The 23265-nt window shown below is 37.6% G+C and overlaps 1 protein-coding gene across 5 annotated transcripts in view; it reads left to right on the forward strand.

Moving 5' to 3' along the window:
- Window positions 1–23265, forward strand: part of TENT4A (terminal nucleotidyltransferase 4A) — a 68895-nt gene that overhangs the window by 10585 nt on the left and 35045 nt on the right. For all 5 annotated transcript variants that reach the window (XM_080379031.1, XM_080379029.1, XM_080379030.1 and 2 more), the window contains exons 2-7: window positions 12321–12444; window positions 13944–13990; window positions 14901–15021; window positions 16607–16714; window positions 17425–17553; window positions 18615–18828. In XM_080379031.1, the coding sequence (XP_080235157.1) occupies window positions 12321–12444; window positions 13944–13990; window positions 14901–15021; window positions 16607–16714; window positions 17425–17553; window positions 18615–18828 (743 nt within the window). The remainder of the gene's footprint in view (window positions 1–12320; window positions 12445–13943; window positions 13991–14900; window positions 15022–16606; window positions 16715–17424; window positions 17554–18614; window positions 18829–23265) is intronic.

The following is a 23265-nucleotide window of genomic DNA, read 5'->3' on the forward strand; positions in this document are numbered from 1 at the left end:
TTTTCATCTTCTACCTGTTTGGTTTCTTTTGTCTTTCCTTCAATAAAGGTTGTGGCACTCTTCAAGTACAAGTTCATAGAGAATGCATAGACAAGAAAATTGTTTAGCCAAGCTTCAGTTGCACTATTCAGTTACATAATACAGGTTGTTCTTTTGCTGATGTGTTAATGACAAGTTCTTGGCTAAATGTCTTTGAAAGTGGAAGCCGTGTTTCCTGATCTGTCAATGTTCTGTGTAACTGCAGTGAGACCTGATGCTAGGAATGGGACACTAGTAACTACAGCATGTGTGATCCCATAGTTCCAGCTTTTTTCCTTAAAGTAGCAGGGAACTAGTGCTGAAGGAGAGCATGGAGGTTGGAACCATAGAATTAAATATGAGAAGCAGTTTCTGCCTTAAACTTTGAGTTCTGTTACCCAAGGTGAGTCTTGGACAAGCGTGTATCCTAAAACAGTTTTCTGTTTTGTGTTAGAATTTTTTGATGAAGTATTTCTGTGATTGAAATAACAAAAATAGTCGCCTGATGGGAGTGGCTTTAGGTGTTTATCTTCTGCAGTAATTCCTGACTACTGGTGAGTTTAACTTAATTTTCCTGAAGACAGGCTAGTGTTATTTGCTGTTCAGGTAAAAATGCACTGGAAAGACTGGGGTGGGAACAGATCCCTACAGTATTTTCTTCTGGATCCCTTACGTTGCTGATCTGTTGCCTTTTGTTACTTGGAACTGTCAGCCTGGTCTTGAAGCATCACTTCCATAACTTTGATGGTCTATGGACAGAGCATCTTCAGTGGTGTCAAATTGGTATATGCAACTGTCAAAAAATGTGATCCTTACAATCTGCAGTTGCAGTCTGCTTTGGACGTGGATTATAGGAGGGACAACTTGATCATGGATACTCTTGTGCTCATATTGTGCATGAATGTTAAAGCTTACTTTACCATGCATGTTGTTCTCTGCAGAACATTTTTCTACAACGTGCTGAAATTTCCAAGTGACATGCAGCAGCTCACAGTGTTATTGTATTGCCTTTCAGTAACAGACTAAGGGTAAGCTCTGGTTGCCCTCTCCCAGGCTGCAGTAGTACTTTTGATGGAATGCATGCATGCTTTGAAATACTACTATGCTCCCTCCAGTTTCTCTTGCAGAGCTGGAGAATGGTCTATAGTGGTTTAAGTTGTCACAGTTTTTTTTCAAATGGATCATATTCAGTGGCTTTGAGATGGTAGGTGTGGTGATGTTTAGGAATGCTTTCTGTGTTTCGCTCTATGTACATGTTCCTTTTTTCCAGTGGACTTATACCTATCACTTTGACCACCTTCTGACAGCAACATGCCAGTCTTTGTGTTGTAAAGGAAATTCTCCCTCTCATAAAACACTATCGTGAATAGCCATGCTTGATTAGATTTCATCCTACAGCTACGCTTTAGCATGCCCTAGATTGACCTGTGTTATCTTTTTCCAGTTTTTTGGAAAGTTAAGGAGTGAGGAGAATGAAGCCATATTTATTCCAGTGCTTCAGTAGAGCAGTTAATATAGCAACAATATAAATTCTTATATGCCTGGGTTTAGGTTGGGAGTACAGATGACAAAATGATTTAGATATGATGCAGCTAAGTGTCCTTTAATATTATGAGGTTAGCTCAAGCTGTTGACTGATGTTCAAAACTACATGTGGTTTCTTGCTACTGTGAAGTAGCCTTTTGAGTGGTTTTAAACTGCATCTAGCATCTTAGAGTCTCAATTCTTTGTACATCAAAATAATACCTTCTGTTTCGAAAAGTCAGTATTTTAAATATATCTGAGTAATTTAAGCATCCAGAAAGTTAAAAGGAGTTGGAATTTTACTTCAAAATACGGAATCAAGCTATTCTAAACTTTACTAAAGACTGTACTGCCAGGTTTGCATTGCTTGGGTACACAGTTAGCAGGGCACTTCCTCTTATTATGTAGCTAATAGCTTATAAATAGTATAAAATCATATTAGATTTAATTATTCTGCTTCTTAATACAAATTTAAGTAAATAAGGCATTTTAAACAATATGAGTCTGTTCTATGTAATTCTTTCAACCAAGTATTCAGATAAACTGTGGATGTTGAATGAGATGAGTGCTGAAATATCTGGCATATCTGCTTGGTGCATTACAGTGCTGTGCAGAAACAACACAACTAGCTTCTTGAGGATTAGTGGGATACCAGTAGTGTTACGATACATTGGAGTGGTGCTCTGCCTGGACTAACTAGTGTTGCATAGCACCTGATAATTTACTGCATGTATTTTCCCCCTTCCATAACTGTTGGTTTTTAACCATCTCTTGATAATGACATAAAAGTTCTGTCATAGAGCACAAGAATGCAGACATCTCCGTGTTTGCTTAGGTTGAAGAAAGATTCAGGCCAGCATTGTCTGGTGACCATAGTAGGTATTTGGGGAGGGTTCTCATAAGCAAGGTAAGTTTATGATGATGCATCCCTAGAAGACTTGCTTCGGTGTTTGCCGGTTTGCGGCTGAAGGATGCTGTGTGCCAAGTGATGTCCAGAGATTAATTTCTGTAGCTACTCAGATGTGATGTTACTATATACTAAGCCTATATTAGGTTTTGTTTATTTCTTCACCTGTATGCTGAAGTGTTTCTAGTTCCAGTCTTACTGTGTTTTTTTGCTTTTGTGATACATTGTTGAACTTTGGTGACAGAGACAAATGTAATTACAGGGTTTCATGCAACGCACTATTAAAAATGCATCTTATTCAGGACCTTCCATAGCTCTAGTTCCATGATTGTCAACCCTTGCTGTTTACTATGCTTCTGTCAGAACTGGACAATGCAGATTAATGTGTAAGGATGCCACAGTGTCAGCCCTTTTGCAAATTTTTATTTTCTTGTACATTGGTTGAGCTGAAGAAAATGTAGATTTTTGGAAACTCTCTGAAGCCTTTACTGTCTGCACTGGGGCATCCAGCACTTGTAAGGGCTTTAAGGGATTCCCAAGGATAGTATTCTGACTCCTCTGTGTGTTTAACAGTGCTGTCTTGCTATAATACCTTCTAATAAAGAATCAACGCAGTGGACTCTGCTTTATCCACACTACTGTTGAATCAATAGTGTCTGTTATCTGCAATGTTATGTGGATACCTGTAGTGAAGGTCTTAATGTAAGAGACAGGCAGTGCTGGCAATGTACACTCGATTCTCGTTTCATCTGCTTTAGGATCAGGGCAGAACTAGGCAGTATATACTGTAATATGTAAGGAGGAGGGCGTGAGTAGTTGCCTGTTAGTCATAGTAGATTTCCAGAGACAGACTTGAGAGAGCATCAGGACGTGATTGAACAGATTGTTTTCATGCCTAAAGGTTGGTATGCAGCAGAGTTCAAGAGTAGCTGCTGGATGAATTGTCAAAAGAACAGAACACCTCTTTTTTGCTGTCGACTAAGTTGACTAGAGTACGTAAAGCTCAGAGTTTCCCTGCAGAGTGGATGCCTAGTGTAGAGTTGGAGACTGATGTTTTCAGTAATGGAATCAAAGGAATATTTTGGCAGTAGTAGACTTGAGAGAGAACGTAGTACTAGAGGTCAGAAGGGCTGAGCTACAGTAGTAAAACATGAGAACACTTTGCATGACAGGTGCTTACATCTGTGTAAAGGAGAATGGGACATGTTTGGAGCAGTTTAATCCTGGCATCAGCTTTGTGATGCTTTTCACAGTTGTTAGGTTTTGGCAGTAAAGATAATTGGCACTAAGAACATAAACAGCTGTACTGGGTTAGACCATTAGAGACCAGTGCCAAATGTTGCAAGAAGCAAATATCAACATGAGCCTGTGGTGATATTTCTGGGCTACAGGCAGTGCATTGTTAAGCTTATTGTAGATTTTACGTATGAATTTGTCTCATCTCAAACTGATGTGAGCTTCTGGGGTAAGCAGTGTCCTGTGGCAAGTTGTTCCTCAGTTAAGCTACGCATTATGTAAAGATCCAGGGTGGGGTTTTTTTATCCTGAGGCTGTCACTGGGGTTGTATTTGCTGCCAGCCATAGTTCAGTGTGTTAATGAGGCAGTCCATGACTGCTTTTTTCAGCTGACTTGAAAGAGGGAAGGGAAAAGTTGAATCACCTGACAGTTGTCTGTTTTCTTGTCTATTTAACCACTTCTATTGAAGCTGTTTCCTGCCTCTAGATGTTTATCACTTCTGTGTACCATATAGTTCTGTTGTTATCTTTGGGACTTGGATGAACCAGATGTGCGATAGTGTCACAGTATTCCTACATCTTTAGCTATCTTGTTCTATCTTGTACTTTGTTTCCCGATTACTAACGTGGGACTTGCCTGTTCTTTTTGGCTACTGAGTATTGAACAGACCTTTTAACAGAATTCATATTTCAAGATCTTGAATTCTCAGTGTTTAGAGCCAGTGCAGAGCCCCTCATTGCATCTTTAGAAAGATAGAATTTTCTTCTATGCCTCTGTTGTGCTTACATTTATCCTATCTCAAATTCTGCTTGCTGCTTCATTGTGCAGTCCGTATTTTAATGTCCATCTGCAGTTTTTGAGCTGGTTTATTCTAGATAACCTTGCAGCCTCAGACTTTTCAGCTATACTGTTGGTCCCCTTGGAGATCACTTATGAGGATGTTGGCTAGCATAGGGCACCTGAGGCTTCACTAGTGACCTTCCTTTAATATGGAAACTAAGTTCCAGCTGCTTTGTTTTCTGCTTAAAACATGAAGGCCTTCCCTCTTATCCCATGACAGCTTAGTTTCTTCGTGGGGCTTCATAAGGACATGTGGGCTTGTTAACAAATGCCATTTGGAAATCCGGGTAGGTAACAGGGTGTCCTTTGTGGTTCACAGATTCTTGCAAATAATTCCTAATGGTTTTCTTTAAAACATTACTTCCATTTACAAAAGCTATGTTGACATCTGGATACAGTCATAATTATTCACGTGTTGCATTGATTCTACTTTTGACCAGTTTGACTATTAGGAATGTCAAAACTAATGCACTTAAATTAAAAAAATAAAGATTGCTTAATGGTCTTCTGATACAAATGTAGTATCAAGTGAGTGCTGCTTTTGGTGAATACCAAATTATCAGGAATAGATTTTGCTATTAAGTATTTTCTATGAAAAAATTGGTTTGGAACAAATTCTCCCTGCATAGTCGGGGATTAAGGAAACCTCTGGAGATAAAAAAACCCAACGAAACCAAACAAAAAACCCCACCAAAAAACCTAGCTTTTTTATTTGCCATGCATTGTGATCATTTAACTTTCTCTGTTCTGATCACTTAATTCACTTAACAGAAGCAGGTTTTTGGGCTCCTGAGCTAGTTTATCTTTTCTCAAGCATAGGTTTGCATCTTGTTAAGTTGTTACTCATAATCCTTTTTGATATCCTTAATCTTCCAATCCTCTTTTCCTGCTTTGTACATGACTTCAGGGTTTCTGAAGGCATCTTCTGATGAAATCCTGTGACAAGGTAGTAGAAGCTCTTTTCTCCCTAAAATCTGATTAGTGATGCATGCTTTTGTTAAACAACTGGTTTGGTATCTTTAATAGTCTTTGACACACCTAATTCTTTTGGTTGAGATTTTAAATTGAGAAGCTTCCTCTTTTTATATGGTGAACTGCAGCAGTATTTAAATCCAGAAAAGGCTTTTCTAGCTTCTATTGCTTTGCAGAGAGACTGACCCGGAATATGCAGGGTTTGCTGCTAGTGGTGGTTTGATGGATACATTTTGAATTACTCAGCTGCTCAAGATTATGTTGAGAGGTGCTTCTCTTAAATGTTCAGTGGCTGACCTGGTGTAATGCATACCTGATGTACATGGGCATAATTAGTCTCTAATCACTAATGTATTTCTGCTGTTGCAACCTTTCTGACTTGTCTGGGATGTTAATTGCTTGATATCTTTGGGCATTTGGAAAAGAACAGTATTAAGACAGGAATTTCAGTGTTTAGCAGTTCTATTTATTGGCATAGTGAGCTTGCCGATTCAGTTCCAAGGTTTAACATACGGTATGCTCCTTCACTGATGCAACAAAATGTGTGATGTTTTCGTGGTGCTGTGTTGAAGTCCGGCAGCCTCAGTCAAGAGTAATATACAGCTGTTCAGAAGCTTATGTAGCAGATCTGTTTTGCTATGTATTAACTTGGAGATGTGTCATTTTCTTTCCTAGATTTTCATAATGCAGGTTTTTCAGAGTACATCCAGCCATTAATAAGGTAATTCGTTGAGTTTTATTGGATTGACATACTTTGCAAAAATAGATTACTTTTTAATTCTTTCTCTCTTCCAAAATGCTAACAAATTCTGTTATATTGAAGTCTGGAAATTTGCAGTATGAATCAGTCCAACAAGCTTAGTTTCTTGAGTGAGTGAACTGTCAAAGTGTGCCTAAGAGGTAAAATGAATTTTCAGGAAATTCAATGTAAAATTAGGACTGGCTCTGACTTGCAAGAGTGTAGGGCAGAGAGAAAGCGTAGAGAGGAAATAAGAACAAGATGATCACTTGTGGAAAAGTACAATAAACTACTTTGTTCTGTGGATGAGAACAAAGGTATTTTTTTCTTCCATTCTCTTGTTAGCTAACTTGCAAAGTAAGCTTGATTCTTATTTGAGCTTAGTATTTAGGGTATCTACCTGTAAGACATTTCACAGCTCTGATGGAAAAGTTCTATATATTTGAAAATTTTTATTCTGCCAGTCTTTTGAGTTTGCTGCCTTCTGTACAGTTATGGTGACAAAGATAATTGCTGTCTGAATCGTGTAGTAAGATGAGACTGATTTAGTGTGGCGGTACAGTCTGTGAATGTAGCACTAATACGCCACCTATAAGCCTAGAACATTGCATGGGGCATAGAGTACGATTACCTGAGTGTTACTGGTAGTGAGGAGGACTGGTATAAAAAAGTAAAGGTACCTGATGGGTGTTGTGAGTGGGGTGGGAAGAGAAGAATTGTAAATTCATTTCCTCTTCTGGGGCATAGTTCTAATTTTGCTACTTCTGCACATGTCTTAATCCTACATCACAGTGGGAAAATTCGGTATCTCAGAATATGCTATTGCTTTCAGTCATATATATATTCTCCTTTATTTCACTAAACTGTGTTTGTGAGTTTTGAACTGTAACACTGATTTCAACTACTGAATGCATTTGATTGTTACAAGATTTCACCTGCATTTCCATGATAATGCAGTTGTGCTTTGCAGTAGTTGTAATTCAACAGATTTCTGAAATATGCACAGTGAAGTCCTCAGGCATGTTTTGGAGTTCATGCTTCATTGAAAGAACGTTTTCTATTATTTGTAAACTTTTATTTAAACAAAACTTCTGTTGAAATGCTGCCTATGTCTTCCCATTTCTTTAACTCCCTTTCCTACTCACCCCTAGTCTTACACCCACACGCTTTAACTGTGGCATATGTTCTTTATAAGAATTCTTGGCTGATACGTTAGACTTTTCAGTTAAAAAAAAATATTATTTACTTACTAGAGTGAGTATGTTTTTAAAAAGAATCAGTTGTTCCGTGTAAGTGATGCTGTCATGTTTCTATCTGTTCCTTTAGAATGAATTAATGTGCCTAGTAGTGTAGACATGATGTTGAAAAGAAACAGGATGCTTACTTGAGGAAACAAAGCCTCTGTAGCTTTGCATTCACCTTCTAGTTTGTTGATGTTGAGAATTTTGTTTCACTGCACTGAAGTTAGCCCTTGAAGTATCAAGTCAATTTTATATGTAATAATAGTTGTATATACAGTAAATGATGAGTAAAGTAGATGATTTCCTTAGAAACCTGACTTTAAGGAAGAACATTACGAAAGTATGACAGTGTCTCTTGAGTGTTATTTTAACTTGAAGACTAGAAATGTGTCTGCCTTTCCTAAAACAGTAAGAGGGATAAATTTTTGGTAAACATAAGACGTCAGTTCTGTTGCATAGTTCAACCTGTAAGCAGCCAGTGTTTACTGTGATTGGCAGTAATAGTGTTAGTGAATGGTAGGTTCCTCCAGGCTGTTAAAATTATCAAACTGAATAGCGTAGCAAGTAAAAGTAGCCTCTCTTTTGCATCCCTGCCTTGTAATCTTTGCCACTTTGTGTTAAGAGTATAGTTCTATTTCACCAAGTTTTTTCCCCAATGTTTCTATAAACACAGTGAAGCTGCCTTGTGAAAAAGTCAATTAAAATGCCTATCTTTGCTAGGAGAGTAGTATAATAGGCATTGTAAAATGTGATAGAGGATAGCTGGGATGCTGTTGGAGCCAGAATGCTTCAAAAAAGCCAGAAGGAGATTGAGAAAATTGACTTGTACTATATGTTGAAGGAAGTTCTGTTTCTTAAAAAGAGTTGTTACTTATCTGCATGTATTATGTGCTGCAAATTGAAATTCTGTTCCTAATATGATACTGTTGCGGTCCTGACTTAAGTTCTTGTGAAGATCATGGAGGGTACATGGGCAAAATACTTAAGTGAAAACTATCACTGTATTGGCTGGGTGAATATCCCATTTTGATCTGTGTTTTCAGACACAAATTATATAGCTAGTAGAGAAATTACTCTTGAGATTAGTCCTGAGCAGCATACAGCATCTTGTTTTATGTATATCAGAGATGCTTTTTTGGTGCTTATCAGAGCTGCTTCTGATAACCTTGTCTTAGCAAAGATGTTTAGAAAAACATCTTTAAACTACAGTAACAGTAAATTTTAAAAAAGCATTTCAGCTTTGAGAACCATCTTCAGGAGGAAGCCAAAAGGGTAAAATGCTTGAAAATGGCTACATTAAGTTGATCGGGTCATTATATGCTGATGGTGAAGATAGCATTGGTTCTTATCCAGAAGGATGTAGACCAGGAAGATGATGTTCTCTGAGAAGTAGAAGCTGTTGAATTAAGGAAAATTGGGAAGAGCAAGTAAGAGTAGTCTGTTAAGAAGGTTTGAGAACTGGTTTGCTAAGTGCATTAAAACCTGAAAACCTTGCACATTGAAAGCAAGAAACTTGACAGACAGAGGCACTAGGGCTCATGGAGACATGAAAGGGTACCCAAGAGAAGGCAGATCATGTAGTAATAACTAAGTGAACTAATTGTATTGTTTTTTGTCAGAGAAGGGCTTAAGAGACTTCTTACCAGAACTTACTTTGACTCCAGGCAGCTGTCATTTTAAATTCCAATAAGGAGTGTTTAAATCAATCAGCAGAATAACTGTTGTACAGCCGTGGCTGGTGGTACATGCTGCAGAATTCCAGAAGAACTTAACCATGAAACCATAGTATATGGTTTGAAATTATTAAATAAGTTTTGATTATCTAACTCTTGTGCTGTTGTCCCATGCAAACTGAAGCATTAAATGAAGTGCTGCCTTGCTGGTGCAAGGTAGAAAGTGTGAAGCTGACTTCTTAAAGTAGATCAGGGAAGGAAATGTAGACTAGTGATGGGTAGTATTCTTTTGAGTCTTTCACAATCAGGTTAAGACTTGTGTCAGTGTTAATCATCTGAACAGAAGCTCAGCAGGGCATTGAAGTGAGAGAGTGCTTGTCTGTGTGCTTGCTGTCTTCCTGACCTTGCTGACACACTAGGGTCTGCTTTTGAAAGACTGTGCTGTGTATGGTAGAGGCTGCAGTGCGCAGGGGAGCCGAGACCCCTTTTATTCTCTTCCTTCCCTGATATGGGATGGCTACTGTAAACGCATTTTTTTAGGAATGTCTGGATCTCCTGGAGTGGTTGCATGGGCTTGGTACCATAAGAAAAATGGACTTGCATGAGTAAACACACAGAAAGGGGCTAGTGCATGCTTTGATAAAAGTAGTTGTGTCTTAGTTCTCATTTCTGTGAAGGATTCATTGTTAATCCTTATTCCTGTGGTCAGTCTGATAACACAGAACTGTTAAATTTTTTCAGAAGGGTGTTTCAGCAATTCTTTTCTGAAAACTTTGTAAAACCTGAACAGTCACAGGTTTGCTGGGCTTATGGGTTAACTGCTTAGAAGTAATCAGAGGAAAAAATAAAACATTTACTTTATAATAAAGGAAGGTTACAGCTGAATTGCTCAAAACTTTGTTGTTTGATATGTTCATAAATACCTGGAGGTAAGAAGTGAATGAGAAATGGATATAAAGAATAATAGAAAGCTAGAGCTGACTGTAGACAGTTGCAGTGGGAGTTCATTGTTCATTAAATTATAAAATCACTGATACAATTAAATTCTAGTAAATATTGAATCATGAATATGAAGAAAAACAATTCAGACTGAATATACCCAGTGGGTGGGCTTTATATTGGTGGTTAATGTTCAAAAAACACCTTGAAGCTCCTTCATAATGGTTTCTTTTAAAGAGCAGCTGTATGCTCAGATATCAGTTAGCAGCAGTCATTGCAAAGATAGGGACAGTAAAATTAACTGAATGGTGTAATTATGCATTGACTGTGCATTTCTGGCCACCTGGAAAACATGGCGCAACTGAAAAGAAGCTGAAGAAGATTAGCAGTGATCAAACTTTGGACCTGTTCCTGTGTAAGGAGAGGAAAACAGATGAGGATTGCTAGCTTGAAAAAGAGCTGGTAGATAGAGATGAGTGGATACGAATTGAGAGCCTGAGAAATGTTATGTTTGGAGATGAACTGCCAGCAATAATTTTCCTCCAAGAAAAAGAGCATCAGATGAAATCATTGACAGGCAGCAGTTTAAAAGAAAACACTAATTTATTCTGATGCATACATAATTTCTTACAAAATGCCATGAATGACAAAAGAATAAATGGACTGAAGACCTGGAAAAATCAGTGGAAAAGTCCTTTGAGCTAATACATGTTATGGTTGGGAACCACCCTGGAAGTATGCCACATGAAATTAGTGAAGGCTTGGAAGTATTGCTGCAAGGGAGTAGGATAACTGCTTTGTCTTTTCTTGCTTTCATCCTATATCTACCTACTACTGATTTTTATAAGCAGGACAATGGGAAGTCTTTAGTTTGGCCCCACTGCTGTTAGGTTTATTTAAGTATTTTCTTCATTGATCTTGTCATCCTGGAAAGGGAGAAAAAAAAGTGTACTTTATAGAAACAAAATAGGGACATGTTAGTTTGTATTTTCTGTCTTGCTTTGGAGAGTTTTGAAATCAAGTAGATCCATCAACAAATTGAAATGTTTAGTTAAGTCTGCTGCGTGGTTGAATGTTACATTGTTGATCCAGGCCCAGTTTAAGGTAAGAGAAAGGGCAGGCAGTGATTCTAAATATGTATGCTTTTTAGAAGTGTCTTTGTGCTTTGTTGCTAATATCTCTTGTGTATGGAAAGGAGTCCTGACACTTCCAGAACTGGGCATATGGTCTGTTGGAGGCTGTCTGTTAGAGTGGGAATTCTCTAGTAAAATGAGTTGCAGAAATCTCAGGGAGAGATTTAGGAGTTCTACTAGAGATGTATAAAAATTTTCCTTTTTGGAAGGCTAAGTATGTTAACTAAGGATTGAACCTGATGTTTTTTAGGACACTGTTTGGATTTCACTACAGTGCTGAATTATCTTTCTTGAATTAAGAGAGAAATCTTAGAAATATGTCAATGTCAAAAAGATGTTTTTGTCAAATATTACAGCAGTAGTTAATTTGCCTTTTTGTTTTTGTTTGGCATGGCTTGATAGTTTTCCTTTGAACGTAAATGCAACATTCACCTGAAAACTCAAATTGATCTTCTTTCAAATTTGGCAGTGATTGTTCTTTATCAGGAGATGGGAAACAAAAGGTCTTAGCAGGTATATAAAGTTCCAGTGTCAGAACTCCTCATGTAACACTGATACTAATGTACTTTACACTTGAGAATACATTTGACGCTTCTCACTTTGAGTAGTTCAGGTGGAAGGTTACTTTCTATATGAAAGAATGGCTAATAAAGGGCTTGAGTGGTCAAAGGAATCACTGTCAGAGTGGTTGTTTTTACATCAAGGAATGCTTTGTTTTTTAAAGAAAATAATCTTTGGGAATCAGAAATTGGATTTGACCTTCACTGTTGAGGCAGTAAGGTTAGGAAATGTCTACTAGTGTTTGTGTTCTGTGTCTTGATATCTTTAGCATTTAGGTAATGTGGTGAGGGCTAATGTGTAGGTATTGAGATTATTGTGAAGTGCTGCCATGAAAATCAGGTATGAATATATCTGTCTCGGATACCAAACCTTCCAGTTTCCCTTGTGAAAGCTTAATTGTTGTGGAGTTCACAGTTCTTGAAAGTACTGCTGGTTTTGGTTAAATGATGATGTTAAGTAAAGCCCATGGCCCGTTTTTGTTGAAATTTATTGTAATAGTTCAGTTGCCATTATAACCGATGCTACTTTCTCCTTTAGACTACATGAAGAAATAATTGACTTCTATGACTTCATGTCCCCTCGTCCTGAAGAAGCAGCTATGAGAAGAGAAGTGGTGAAAAGAATAGAAACAGTTATCAAAGATCTTTGGCCTACAGCTGATGTGAGTGTCACTTGAATGTTGATTTGCTTCTCTAGTAAATTGTAGAGCTCAGTTCACTTAACCTTGCTATTATCTTTCTGTGTTCTAGAAATGAGCAGATAAGACATCAAACTTAAGGCAGTTGACTTAATATCACAGGTCTGTGGTACTTGACAGTTTATTTTAAAAAGTTGAGGAAATGTAAAACCAAGATTTCAGTTTAATGAAGGCTACTGATTGTTTTTCCATTTTGAGAACTGGGGGTGTGAAGAACTGTCCACTTTAAGAAATGCATTTCTTAAAGTAAAAACTTATTAAATTGATTGTTTCTGCATAACTTCATTTTGAATAGTAGTGAGACTGAGACTGACTACCTATGTATACATTTCTGCAGTGAGTTCGGACTCTGTGCATATTTGTAAATACAAATATTTTACAAAAGAACAGTTAAAAACCCCAGATATTTTTTAGTCCTCTCTAGCAATTTGACATTCATGGAATTACTTTAGCCCTGCTTTAGTGGGAAAATTAGTCTTCAATTGGAACTGACTTTTCAAACCCTTTATTACCCAAAGAGTAAGTTTCCTCCACATGAAAAACATCCAAAAGGAATGTAATGTAAACTATCTGTAGCATTGCCTGTGTGATTACCAGGTAGTAGTGTTGTCATTAACAAACAGGAAAACTTTTCAGACCACTGTGATTTCATAGCTTTCCATGATAAAAGAGTGAGGGCTGTGGCCACAGTACTGAGCTAAAGATACTGTAAAGCTCATCTACTTAATCCTCACCTGTGATTTTCCTTAGCAATAACATTTTTCTAGCTTGTGGAAACTGATACAAACACGGCAGTGGCCCAGTGTTGCCCAGCCTTTTCAGAGGTCAAAGAAAAGAAAAGACTTGTAAATTGTGCTCTGCTGTAGTAAAGGGGGAAGAATGTCTCAATTCTCTAGATTGGAAGCATACTAAAAGTATTGAATGTGGACTATGAATGTCTTTTCAGCATGCCTTTTCCACACACAAACACCTATCACAATTTCATAGCCATCCTTACAGTAAAATCTGAGTATTCATGGTTATCTGAATTGTATGCTTAGATGCACTTGCTGTTTTTTAAACCTGGAAATCTGGAAAAATGTTTCCCTTAAACTCTTCCCAATTTCAGTAAAGCTGTCCTATCAGGAAAGAAGGGAGCGGGAAGAAAGGAGACTTATAATAGCTTATACTTCTGTTGAACTGGAAACATATAGTGAAAAGGACTTGTTTCAAAAGTTTGTGCTCTGCTGCTAGCAGGACTGCTAGTCATTTCATGTGGAAAAAAGCCAGTTTCCTCTAAAGCCGCATCTATAGGAGACAGTGTGTTTGTACAGTCTTAAGACAATATGTAATAAAGTTCACTAACTTTTTTACTGGGTTAATTCTTAACAGATCCAGAAAAATATCAAGTCTTGTGAAAGTAAAATGAAGCGAGCATTCATAATTACAAGAGATTTCACTGGTGTGGGTTTTTTATTTTTCAGGTCCAGATATTTGGCAGCTTTAGTACAGGGCTTTATCTTCCAACTAGGTAAGTAATAATTTACTTTATATAAAAATTTGTCGTCTTTTAGAGCGATAGTAAATTTCAAAGGGGAATTTAGACTGGAGTGTGTAAACCTATCAAAGTTTCACTGAAATTTTTGCTTAATGTCCCACATGACAAAGGGAAGAGCTTTTGAAGTTACAGATTTGAGATAAGTATTTGATGTATCATTGTACTGCTCTAGGTACTTACTGACCTGTTGGTGAATTACCTTTTCGTCCTTCTGTCTGGGGTTAGTTTTTGGCTCTTTGTTTTCAAGATGCAGTGAAATTCAACGTTTAGTATTTCCTGTGTAAAGATTGGGTTTTGTTAAGTAAGGTGAATTACTGAGAGTGTGTCAGTTCTCTGTGCATGCAGATAAGTTACCACAACTGTTTTCTCATTTTTTTGAGAGCAAAATACCTTGCTTCAGTGTTTCATGTTGCTTGATGGTTCAGTAGATTTGTGCGGAAAACCTGTGTAGTTGTGTCTTAAAGACTGTGTTGTCTTTACATGAATTAAATTTTCAGTAGGGAAGCACTGAAAATTCAATTTCTGTGAATCACTGATAAAAAACGTTTGGACTGTTAATATGCCTGTCAACATGGATAGATGAGGGATGGGATTGGGCTGTGGAAGTCAGAGGGGAAGGGAGCAAGAAAAGTAAAAGGGAGAGGAACTTGAAGAACTCATCGGAGAACTGGAAGCAAGAAACTGAAATACTATGGGTTCTAAAGCATGCTAGACCATCTCTTAACGTTCCTAAAGGAAGCTTACTTGGAACCTACATTAAAAGTTGCAAAATGGTTACCCTGAAGGACTTGTAATATGTATAATGCTAATTTTACAATTTTTTGGGGGGGGAGTATTATGCTTTTGACTTAGTGGATCTCATGCTGTCGTCTTTTTTTTCTAGTGATATTGATCTAGTTGTTTTTGGGAAATGGGAACGGCCCCCTTTACAGCTGTTGGAGCAAGCGCTAAGAAAACACAATGTGGCTGAGCCATACTCGATAAAAGTACTTGATAAAGCTACAGTAAGTAATAGTCTTTGGTATACTGAACTGAAAAGCTTTCAGATCCCTTAGATGTTGTTGGTAAACAGTGTTCTCAATTCATGAAGCAAATAATATAGTCTTAAACACGATGTTTTGCTCTGTGCAAAATTTTAGTAGAAACTGTATGTGCTTAGTGACAGCACACAGTTTTTTACGTGGACAGTGGTAATTGTGTACTGTATTTGCTGGAAGGCCATACATCATGCTTATGTTGTCAATAAAAATCTGAACGTCAGTATCCACAAAATATCTAGTAAAATAAGTTGACTATTTGTGTAATGTTTTTCTGCTGACCTTTGAGAGGACTTTTTTTAGCCAGGGGTGAGTAACTAGAGCTGTCTAGCTTGAAACCCCAGTTTTTTCAGGTTGTCTTGTTTCTGATGGCATAGTGAAGTGTTTCAAATCTAATGTTTGTTTCTCCTTTCCAAAATACACTACTTAAGAGCTTTATTTCATTTTTGAAACTGATGTGTAGTATTTCTTGCATCTGTCTTGTAAGCCTAACAGATCACAATGAATATGCTAAAAACTTTTAAGTATGAGAGTTTTACTTTACTAAGCAAGTGCTCTTTTCTCCAGGAGACTAAGCATATTCCAGACTTCTGTTAGCAAGCTGTTGTATTTTGTGGTCTCTGGAATAGGGTGACTTTTAGGTCCAGAAGATTCCTATGGCTTCTGTTGCAGTAGCAGTACATAATGGTAGCTCTGTTAGTCTTTGGTTTACTTGAGAAAGAGTGGGATTTTCAGAATCAGCGATACCAGTTAGTGGTGGAAAATGGCACTAGGCTAGGCCTATCAATTTTACTAGCCTTATTTTATTCCCTCTGCTGTTTGTATAAAGTGATGCTATACTTCTGTTCTTTTTTGTTTTCCATTTCAGATTAAAAATAGAAGAAGTTAAATTTAAAATGAATGTTATCAGCTGAAGTTTAGGTTATGATTGTAAGATGGTTTTGTAGGATACTGCCTTCTAGGTGGTAGTGTGAGACTGAGCTACATGTTCAGTATTTCTACAATAATTTATTGCTGCCAGGGAGGAAATATTGCTACTTGTGCTTTGCACTTATCCATTCTGGCTTTTGCTTGACTCTGCAGTGAACCAGTTCAGCTTGATAAACCAACAGACAGTGCTTTATTTTTTTCTGCTAGGCTAGACTTCTGTCATTTTAGTGAGTGAATGGTGCAGTGTTGGGTCAGATGAATGTGGTTCCCACAGGTTATGAGTAGAATGTTTCCTATTAACATAGTGAGACATAAACTTAGTTGTACGAACAGTGATATTGCAGCCATGAAGGCAGATTTCTAACAGCTATGGAAGAGTACGTGAGTGATCATAAGTCAATGTGATCATACATGCCTGTGTGTTTAATCACCACGCTAAAAAGTGTTTGCTTCTAAGCCAAGTTAGGTTTGTTGCCTCTTCTCAAAACCATGTTTCCTTGTCATGATAGTGGCATTCATTTGGACTAATAGTAACCATATGTCTTAAGTGAATAAGCTGCAGAATATAGTACCCAGTGTTGCATTTCTGGGGATTCATAAAACCCTATTCTAATTTTTTCAGGTACCAATAATAAAACTTACTGACCAGGAGACAGAAGTTAAAGTTGACATCAGTTTTAATGTAGAAACTGGTGTGAAGGCAGCTCGATTTATCAAGGAATACATGAAGGTATCGGCCATATCATGAACGTTATACTACTTACTGTGGATGTGCTAGATGCTTAGCTAACCTATTTTGGTATGGCTTAAGGCTTGAAAACTTATTGCTGAAGATTATTTTTGTTAATACTAATTAAATATGGATATTTTAGTTTTATTTTCTGCTGGTATCTATTCAGTGTTACCTTTGAGTGCTAGATGTTTGTGTGGATAAACCTGTACACTGAAAGGACTTCTACAATCATATCTAGATCTGTAGGTAGGTACTAAACTTTGCTTCTAAAGCAAGTCTGTTCAGGTTTTGCTTACCTTGAATTTAAGTGATACTTGATTATGAATACTGTGTTGCTAAACAATGTCTAAATCCAATTCTTCTGTAGCTGCATACTTAAAATCAAGTTTACTTTTATGCTATGTAATAAAGTACTGTTTAGATGGACAGTTTTGACTATAATGAGTGACACTGGGATTCACAGAATCTTCTGTTCAGGGGGAAATAAATTTGATATGTAAGCTGTTTGATCAAATAAGAGTTGAAGTGTATTCACCTGTTTCTAGAATAAAAAAGGTGTTTCAGTTCTTCCTATGGAAACACTGTATAGAACACTGCTGAATAACATTCTTGTCTTAGAAGATGAAGCTTCTTGTCAGGATTGTTCATTTCTTTCTTATCTTTGGGATACTGATGTTGTCACTGATAAGACTTAATTTGCTTTGCAGAAATACTCTTTGCTGCCTTACTTGATTTTAGTATTAAAACAGTTCCTCCTTCAGAGGGACTTGAATGAAGTTTTTACTGGTGGAATTAGCTCTTACAGCCTAATTTTAATGGCAATTAGTTTTCTGCAGGTAAGTCTGTTCCTTACTCGTTTCTGTGTGCTGTAAAATATTTTGGTTTCTTTACTTATGCCCTGTTGTGGTGCTGTTTCTTTAGACTCCCCTGGCAATGCACAGCAATACTGTTACGGCTGTAGGTGTTTGATCACTGGCAGCTCCTATGGACTGCCTCTCAGACATCTAAGAGCTTCTGTTCACTGTGTGAACTGAAATAGTAGCAGGAACTTTGTGAGTTACTTTGTGTATCAGGGCCTGTGATACGGATTATGTAACCTTCCTGGGCAGCTTCTATTGCAGTACCTGAGTTATCTTAACCGGTGTTCTGTAAATCTGTCAGGATGCAGTTTTAAGTATGTTGCTCCCTAGACTACTCACAATAAATGTGCAGATTACTTGATCTCAGTGTTTATTAAAATTATGAAGTCAGCAAGCTGTTTGTTAATCATGTTGGTTAGGTTTTGACATACTTAAAATTGCCAGATATTGTAGATAACTGATGAAATAGCTAATGAGTTGTAACTTCTTCCAATACATTTTTGTGACAGTAAGCTTTTTATGAGTACGATGAGGTACAACGTTAATGTTTCAGAAGCTGTCATAATGGAAGAACCTACATATTCTGCTGCTGTTAATGTTTAATTGAAATAATATTATAAAATTTACATACTGTATATAATATGGGGAGATTGAGGAAAGAACTGTATTTCAATTGGAGTCAATAGATTCTCCTCTGACCTTGCTTCTGCAAACATTGACTGGTGGATTTTATGTGAAAGATCAGATGTTACTCTGTTACTAAATAAGATGTAATTTAGTATGCAGTACTTCTTCATTGCTTTTCACTTAACGGAAAATAATTTACTAATACTCAAAAAGCTGGAAGAGGAGGGAAGAAAGAATTCTTTGGCTTCGAGATCCTGCTGAAGTGCTGCCCCCTCTTGGTTATTTGAAAGTACATAATTGGCTCAATTGAAACTTAGTTATACTCAGTTGTTTAAATGAGATGGCTTTTTGTTGCACTGTTATGATCTGAAGAGCATTAATTTTTAATAAACAACTGTTCTGTGTCACAGCTGCATCCAAGAATTGATGCCAGAAGAGCTGATGAAAACCTTGGAATGCTTCTGATAGAATTTTTTGAACTCTATGGAAGGAATTTTAACTACTTGAAAACTGGTATTAGAATAAAAAATGGAGGTGCCTATATTGCCAAAGAAGAAATCATGAAAGTCATGACTAATGGATACAGACCATCCATGCTATGTATTGAAGATCCTCTCCTGCCTGGTAAGATTGTACACTTCTTGCAGTATTCCAGATTTCTGGCTCAGCTTGTGCTCTCACAGTTTATGTTAGGGTCCCTGAAGTCTGTCAGATGAGTTAAGAAGCTGCACTGAGAAGAGACTGTTGCTGATGTTGAGGTACAGTTGCAGAGGTGGGCTAAGGGATAAGGATCTGAAGTCTCCCAGGGTTCATGGCCTGAGTAAATTGGATTGCATGCAGACAATGCAGATAGATAATGCATTGGAGATTCAGAACTGTTGCATGTACAATAAAATTCTTTAACAGTGCTGAGGGGTACTGAAAGAAAGAGGTCCAGGAAATCCTGGAAGAGGGTTCGTTAGTAGGAACAGCTCTGCATTGTTTATTATGAGAGAATGAGAACGGAAGGTGTAGCTTTTCCTGCCACAGTCTGTGGTGCCATATGTGAGGTAAATTATACTATATTGGAAAGAAATGCCCCAGATGAGGTGCTTTTTCTATGGGGCAGAAACATGGGTGTATATCCACTAATGTGTAGCAAGGGAGCAGCTGTATTATGGTGTTGGTGTTATGAGTAGTTTGCATAACTAGCTTCTGTGCTGCACAGGGACCTTTAGAGAATGCCAGTTATAGTTGCATGTACTTCTGAAACTTAAAATTTTCTTCATTTAAGGTTTGGTTTTAATTCAGTAACCTTCAAAGGAATAAAGATTAATTTTGGTTGAGCTCCTGAAAAAATTTCCAGCTTTAGACTGTCACAGGTAGCTGAAATTCCAAATCCGTGTTTTAACAAAGTCAATTTTCAGTTAATTTGGACTTCAGCATTAGTATTTCTAGAATGTAATAGGCACTCAAACTCCATACTGTCACGCCTTGTGGGTAGACTGCTTATGTACAGCATTTTTAAAGCAAATACCATGGATCAGGAGCTGAAGTCTGGCACCTTTCTAAATACTCAATACATTGGATATTTGTAGTGCTCTAGATCAGGTTGCTAGCTAAGATACTCATTTATCTAACCCATCTCTGATATGTGTGTAGCTCTGAGTTTGTCTTGACATGTCTTGAGTTTGTGACTCTTGCACTTGGCCAGGCATAGGTGTGATTTTGCAGAACTTCCATTGTGTGCAGAACTTCAGTAGCTGTGTATCTGTCTACTTGCCTGAAGACTCATTTGAGTAGCAGTATAAGCCACACTTCAGAGTCGGAAACCTTTGCTGTTCTCCAGTTCTGAAGGAAGAAATTATGTATGCTGTACGATGTTTTAATCACTGCTAATAGTGCTTTTGACTTTTTTCTTCTTCAGTGACTCTTAGAGAAGAAAAATAAATTGCAAGTCCAGTAGGGGCTCTAAACTGTTCCTCCTAGCATAAATCTTGCAGAAGCAAAGAACTGTAGTTTAGAAGAAAGATACCTGGTTATATGCTAGCAAATAATTGATAATTAAATTTTAGATGAGGTTATATTGGCTAGGCTAATGTAATTCTTACAAGAGTGAAGGTGTTTTAGCAGGGGAAGTGAAAGCTGACAATAACTTCAAGTTATCTGACCACTGTGTTGTATCCCATAGGGGTACTTTCTGGCAGCTACCACAGAGCTTCAGAGCTTGCCTAATGACACTAGGAGGAAAATTATATAGAATATATAGGATGGGTCTTTGGGATCTCCTGAATACAGCCTCCTTAGATCTAGACTTAATCATATATTCCTACAGTATCTAAAAGTACTTGTAAAGTGTATGTAGTTAATGTCTAGAATTCTGTAGTATGTGTATGCACTTGTTCAGCAATAGGATGCTGAAAGGTATAACTCACAGTATCTCTAGACAGTCTTATGGGGGGCAGGATAAAATTCAGTGGGATTCATTCTTTTAAACTGGGGGAACTGTGTTTTCCTCAGTGTGAAATGGTTATGTCTGGCTAATAGATAAATGAGGTCATCAGGAGAACATGATACTTCTACCTGCTCAGTAACTTCTGTTCGTTCCTATATTTGGAAGGAACAGGCATCAACCTGTTGTGTTGCTGTTTTGGTCGTAGTGGGTTTTGCTTATTCTCCTAGGTGCTGTAGGGTTTCCTCTGAGATTCTCAAAGACTGATTATTGGGTGTTGGAGGATTATGATTTCTTTAATTTGAGAACCGAGATTCCAACAAAGATGTCAGGAGTCTACACTTGAAGTGGGAAGTATGTTGAAATGTGGATGTGAGATATCAGACTAATCTAGCTGGTGATGCATTTTTAAGTGGTACTTTATACTTGATTTTCATACATAGCCGAAGATCCTTCATCTTGAGTTAGTGTCCTAGGCCAGGGTAATGAGGTGAAAATCTTTCCCTTAGCACCATCCAAAGAAGGGAGTTTCTATAAGCATCTTGTGTAGCTGCCACCATTTCAGTTTCTCAAAGCAGTTGACCTTTCTTTGATGTGTAAAAAACCTGAAAGCATTCATTTCAGAGAACTGCAAAGTCAGGCAGTCAGAAATCTGTTTGCAGGAATGTGTTGGAGCAGGGTAGATGACACCATGCTAGAAGAGGTTTATGCAGAGTTGGTCTAGTAGGATCCTGTCTTGGAAGACATGACTCTGGTTGCAGGTGACAAATCGTTTATCTGTGGCTGTAAAACAAACTTGGCATTTATTTAGCAGATTGATAGGGAAACTTATTTTATGTCTTTGAATCAGGTGATTATCAAGGTCCTTTGTAATTTCTGATGCTCAGAACAGGAATGGTTCAGATTGGCAGTGGCAGGAGTAGCTAAATTGCAGTTTAAGACTTGGAGTTTCACCTGTGGTGCTCCCTCCATGAGAAAGGTTATTCTTCATTCTGAATTGCTGTGGGCACTGACAAAAAGTTCTAAATCGTAAATTCAATGTGTTTTCTTTGAAAAGAGTCTCTTTAATGTGTGGGACTAATTATGCTTTATGTTGCTTGCTTCTGCACCTTGATAGGTCACAAATACAGGAAGTAATTAGATTTGAGATTGGGCAGCCACTAAGGCTAGGACATGTCATCCCAACAGTTGTTGAAGATTATTCATTGCAGCTTGTCAATGCCTGCTATTTGTTATTAGAACCTGTGAATATGTGTGTATATATAAAATATATGCACTTACAAAAATACACAAATACATTGAAGTGAGCGCCTGAAAGAACACCTTTAATGCTGAATGTTGCAAAATTGTACTTACTAGATAATAGCTTAACATAAATGGATCTGCTTCGGTCCTAGCTCATGGTTGCACCTTTACCTTTCCAGGCCATGTTCTTAAAACTGCTTCAGCTAATGGAGGACTATGTGATGGAGTGGTAATACTGATAGCAAGTGATGGAAGTCTTAGACATGCTCCTTTAGGGATGAAGGCTTTGTAAGAAAGAATAAGGATTGAATTACACATGAAATCATGCACCATTGTTATCTACTAATACGCATCTGAGGATTGAAGTCTTTATGATTTCTCTTTTTAAAGAGTGAGAGCATTTGGGTTACATGCTTTAACTGATCAGTCTGTAGATTGTGACAAAAGAAGGATGCTCAGGTATGTAAGACGTGATCTGCTAATGAGAATGATCTCTCAGAAGAAAATCTATTCAGGACTGCAATGCAAATATGTGATCTTCTGGCTTCTTATATGCTGCTTTCTGGATTAGGTAGGACCACCCCTATACAAACCTGACTGGTACAGTTCACAGTAGGTCGTGCAGTAGCTTTGGCTTCCATGCCTGCTTTTCAGCTGCAGTGCAAGTCAGCAGCTCTGCAGACTGTATAATTGCATAAGACTTGTTTATTCAGACATTTTTATGAACTAATTACAGGTGCAGTATGAGGCAATCCAGGAACCTAGGCATGCTATGGCATGAGCTATCCTGCCTCTGTTCTCAAATCTGCTTCAATCAAGACTCATACACAACTTCGTTGGTGGTTTAAACTAAACTGCCTGAGTTTGCCGTAAGTGGATTAGGGAAGGCGTATGGTTTCTTTTGCTGGCGCACCAGTGGAGGTGGCAACAACTGGAGAAAGGAGTAATCAACAGTTTGTAGCAGCAGTGTCTTCATTCTGGTATAACTCCATGCAGGATGCATGTCAAATGTGGATGCCTTAGGACCACATTAGACTAAACTAATGCACTTTGTTTCAGTGTGTATTCTTCATTCCTTTCATACGGTTCTTAAGAATCATTTGGGTTGGAAAAGACCCTTAAGATAATAGAGTTCAGCCACAGATAGACTCTAGTAGTAAGTGCAATTTGTGTGTGTTTAGCCACTTTTTATATATTCCATTTCTGTATTGCTTCTCAGTTTCACTCCCTTTTGTATATATGTTTAGCATGTCATTATGTGGAAGATGGCATTGTTGCAGGACACAACAATATGTCCCGCCCCTGGAAAATCTCTACTGAATCAATAGGTTTTTTTAGTAGAATTAAATTTTTTTGTTCTGATTTCTTGACCACTGAAATACCTT

This window comes from Falco punctatus, assembly GCF_963210335.1.
Source record: "Falco punctatus genome assembly, chromosome: 3".
NCBI lineage: Eukaryota > Metazoa > Chordata > Aves > Falconiformes > Falconidae > Falco > Falco punctatus.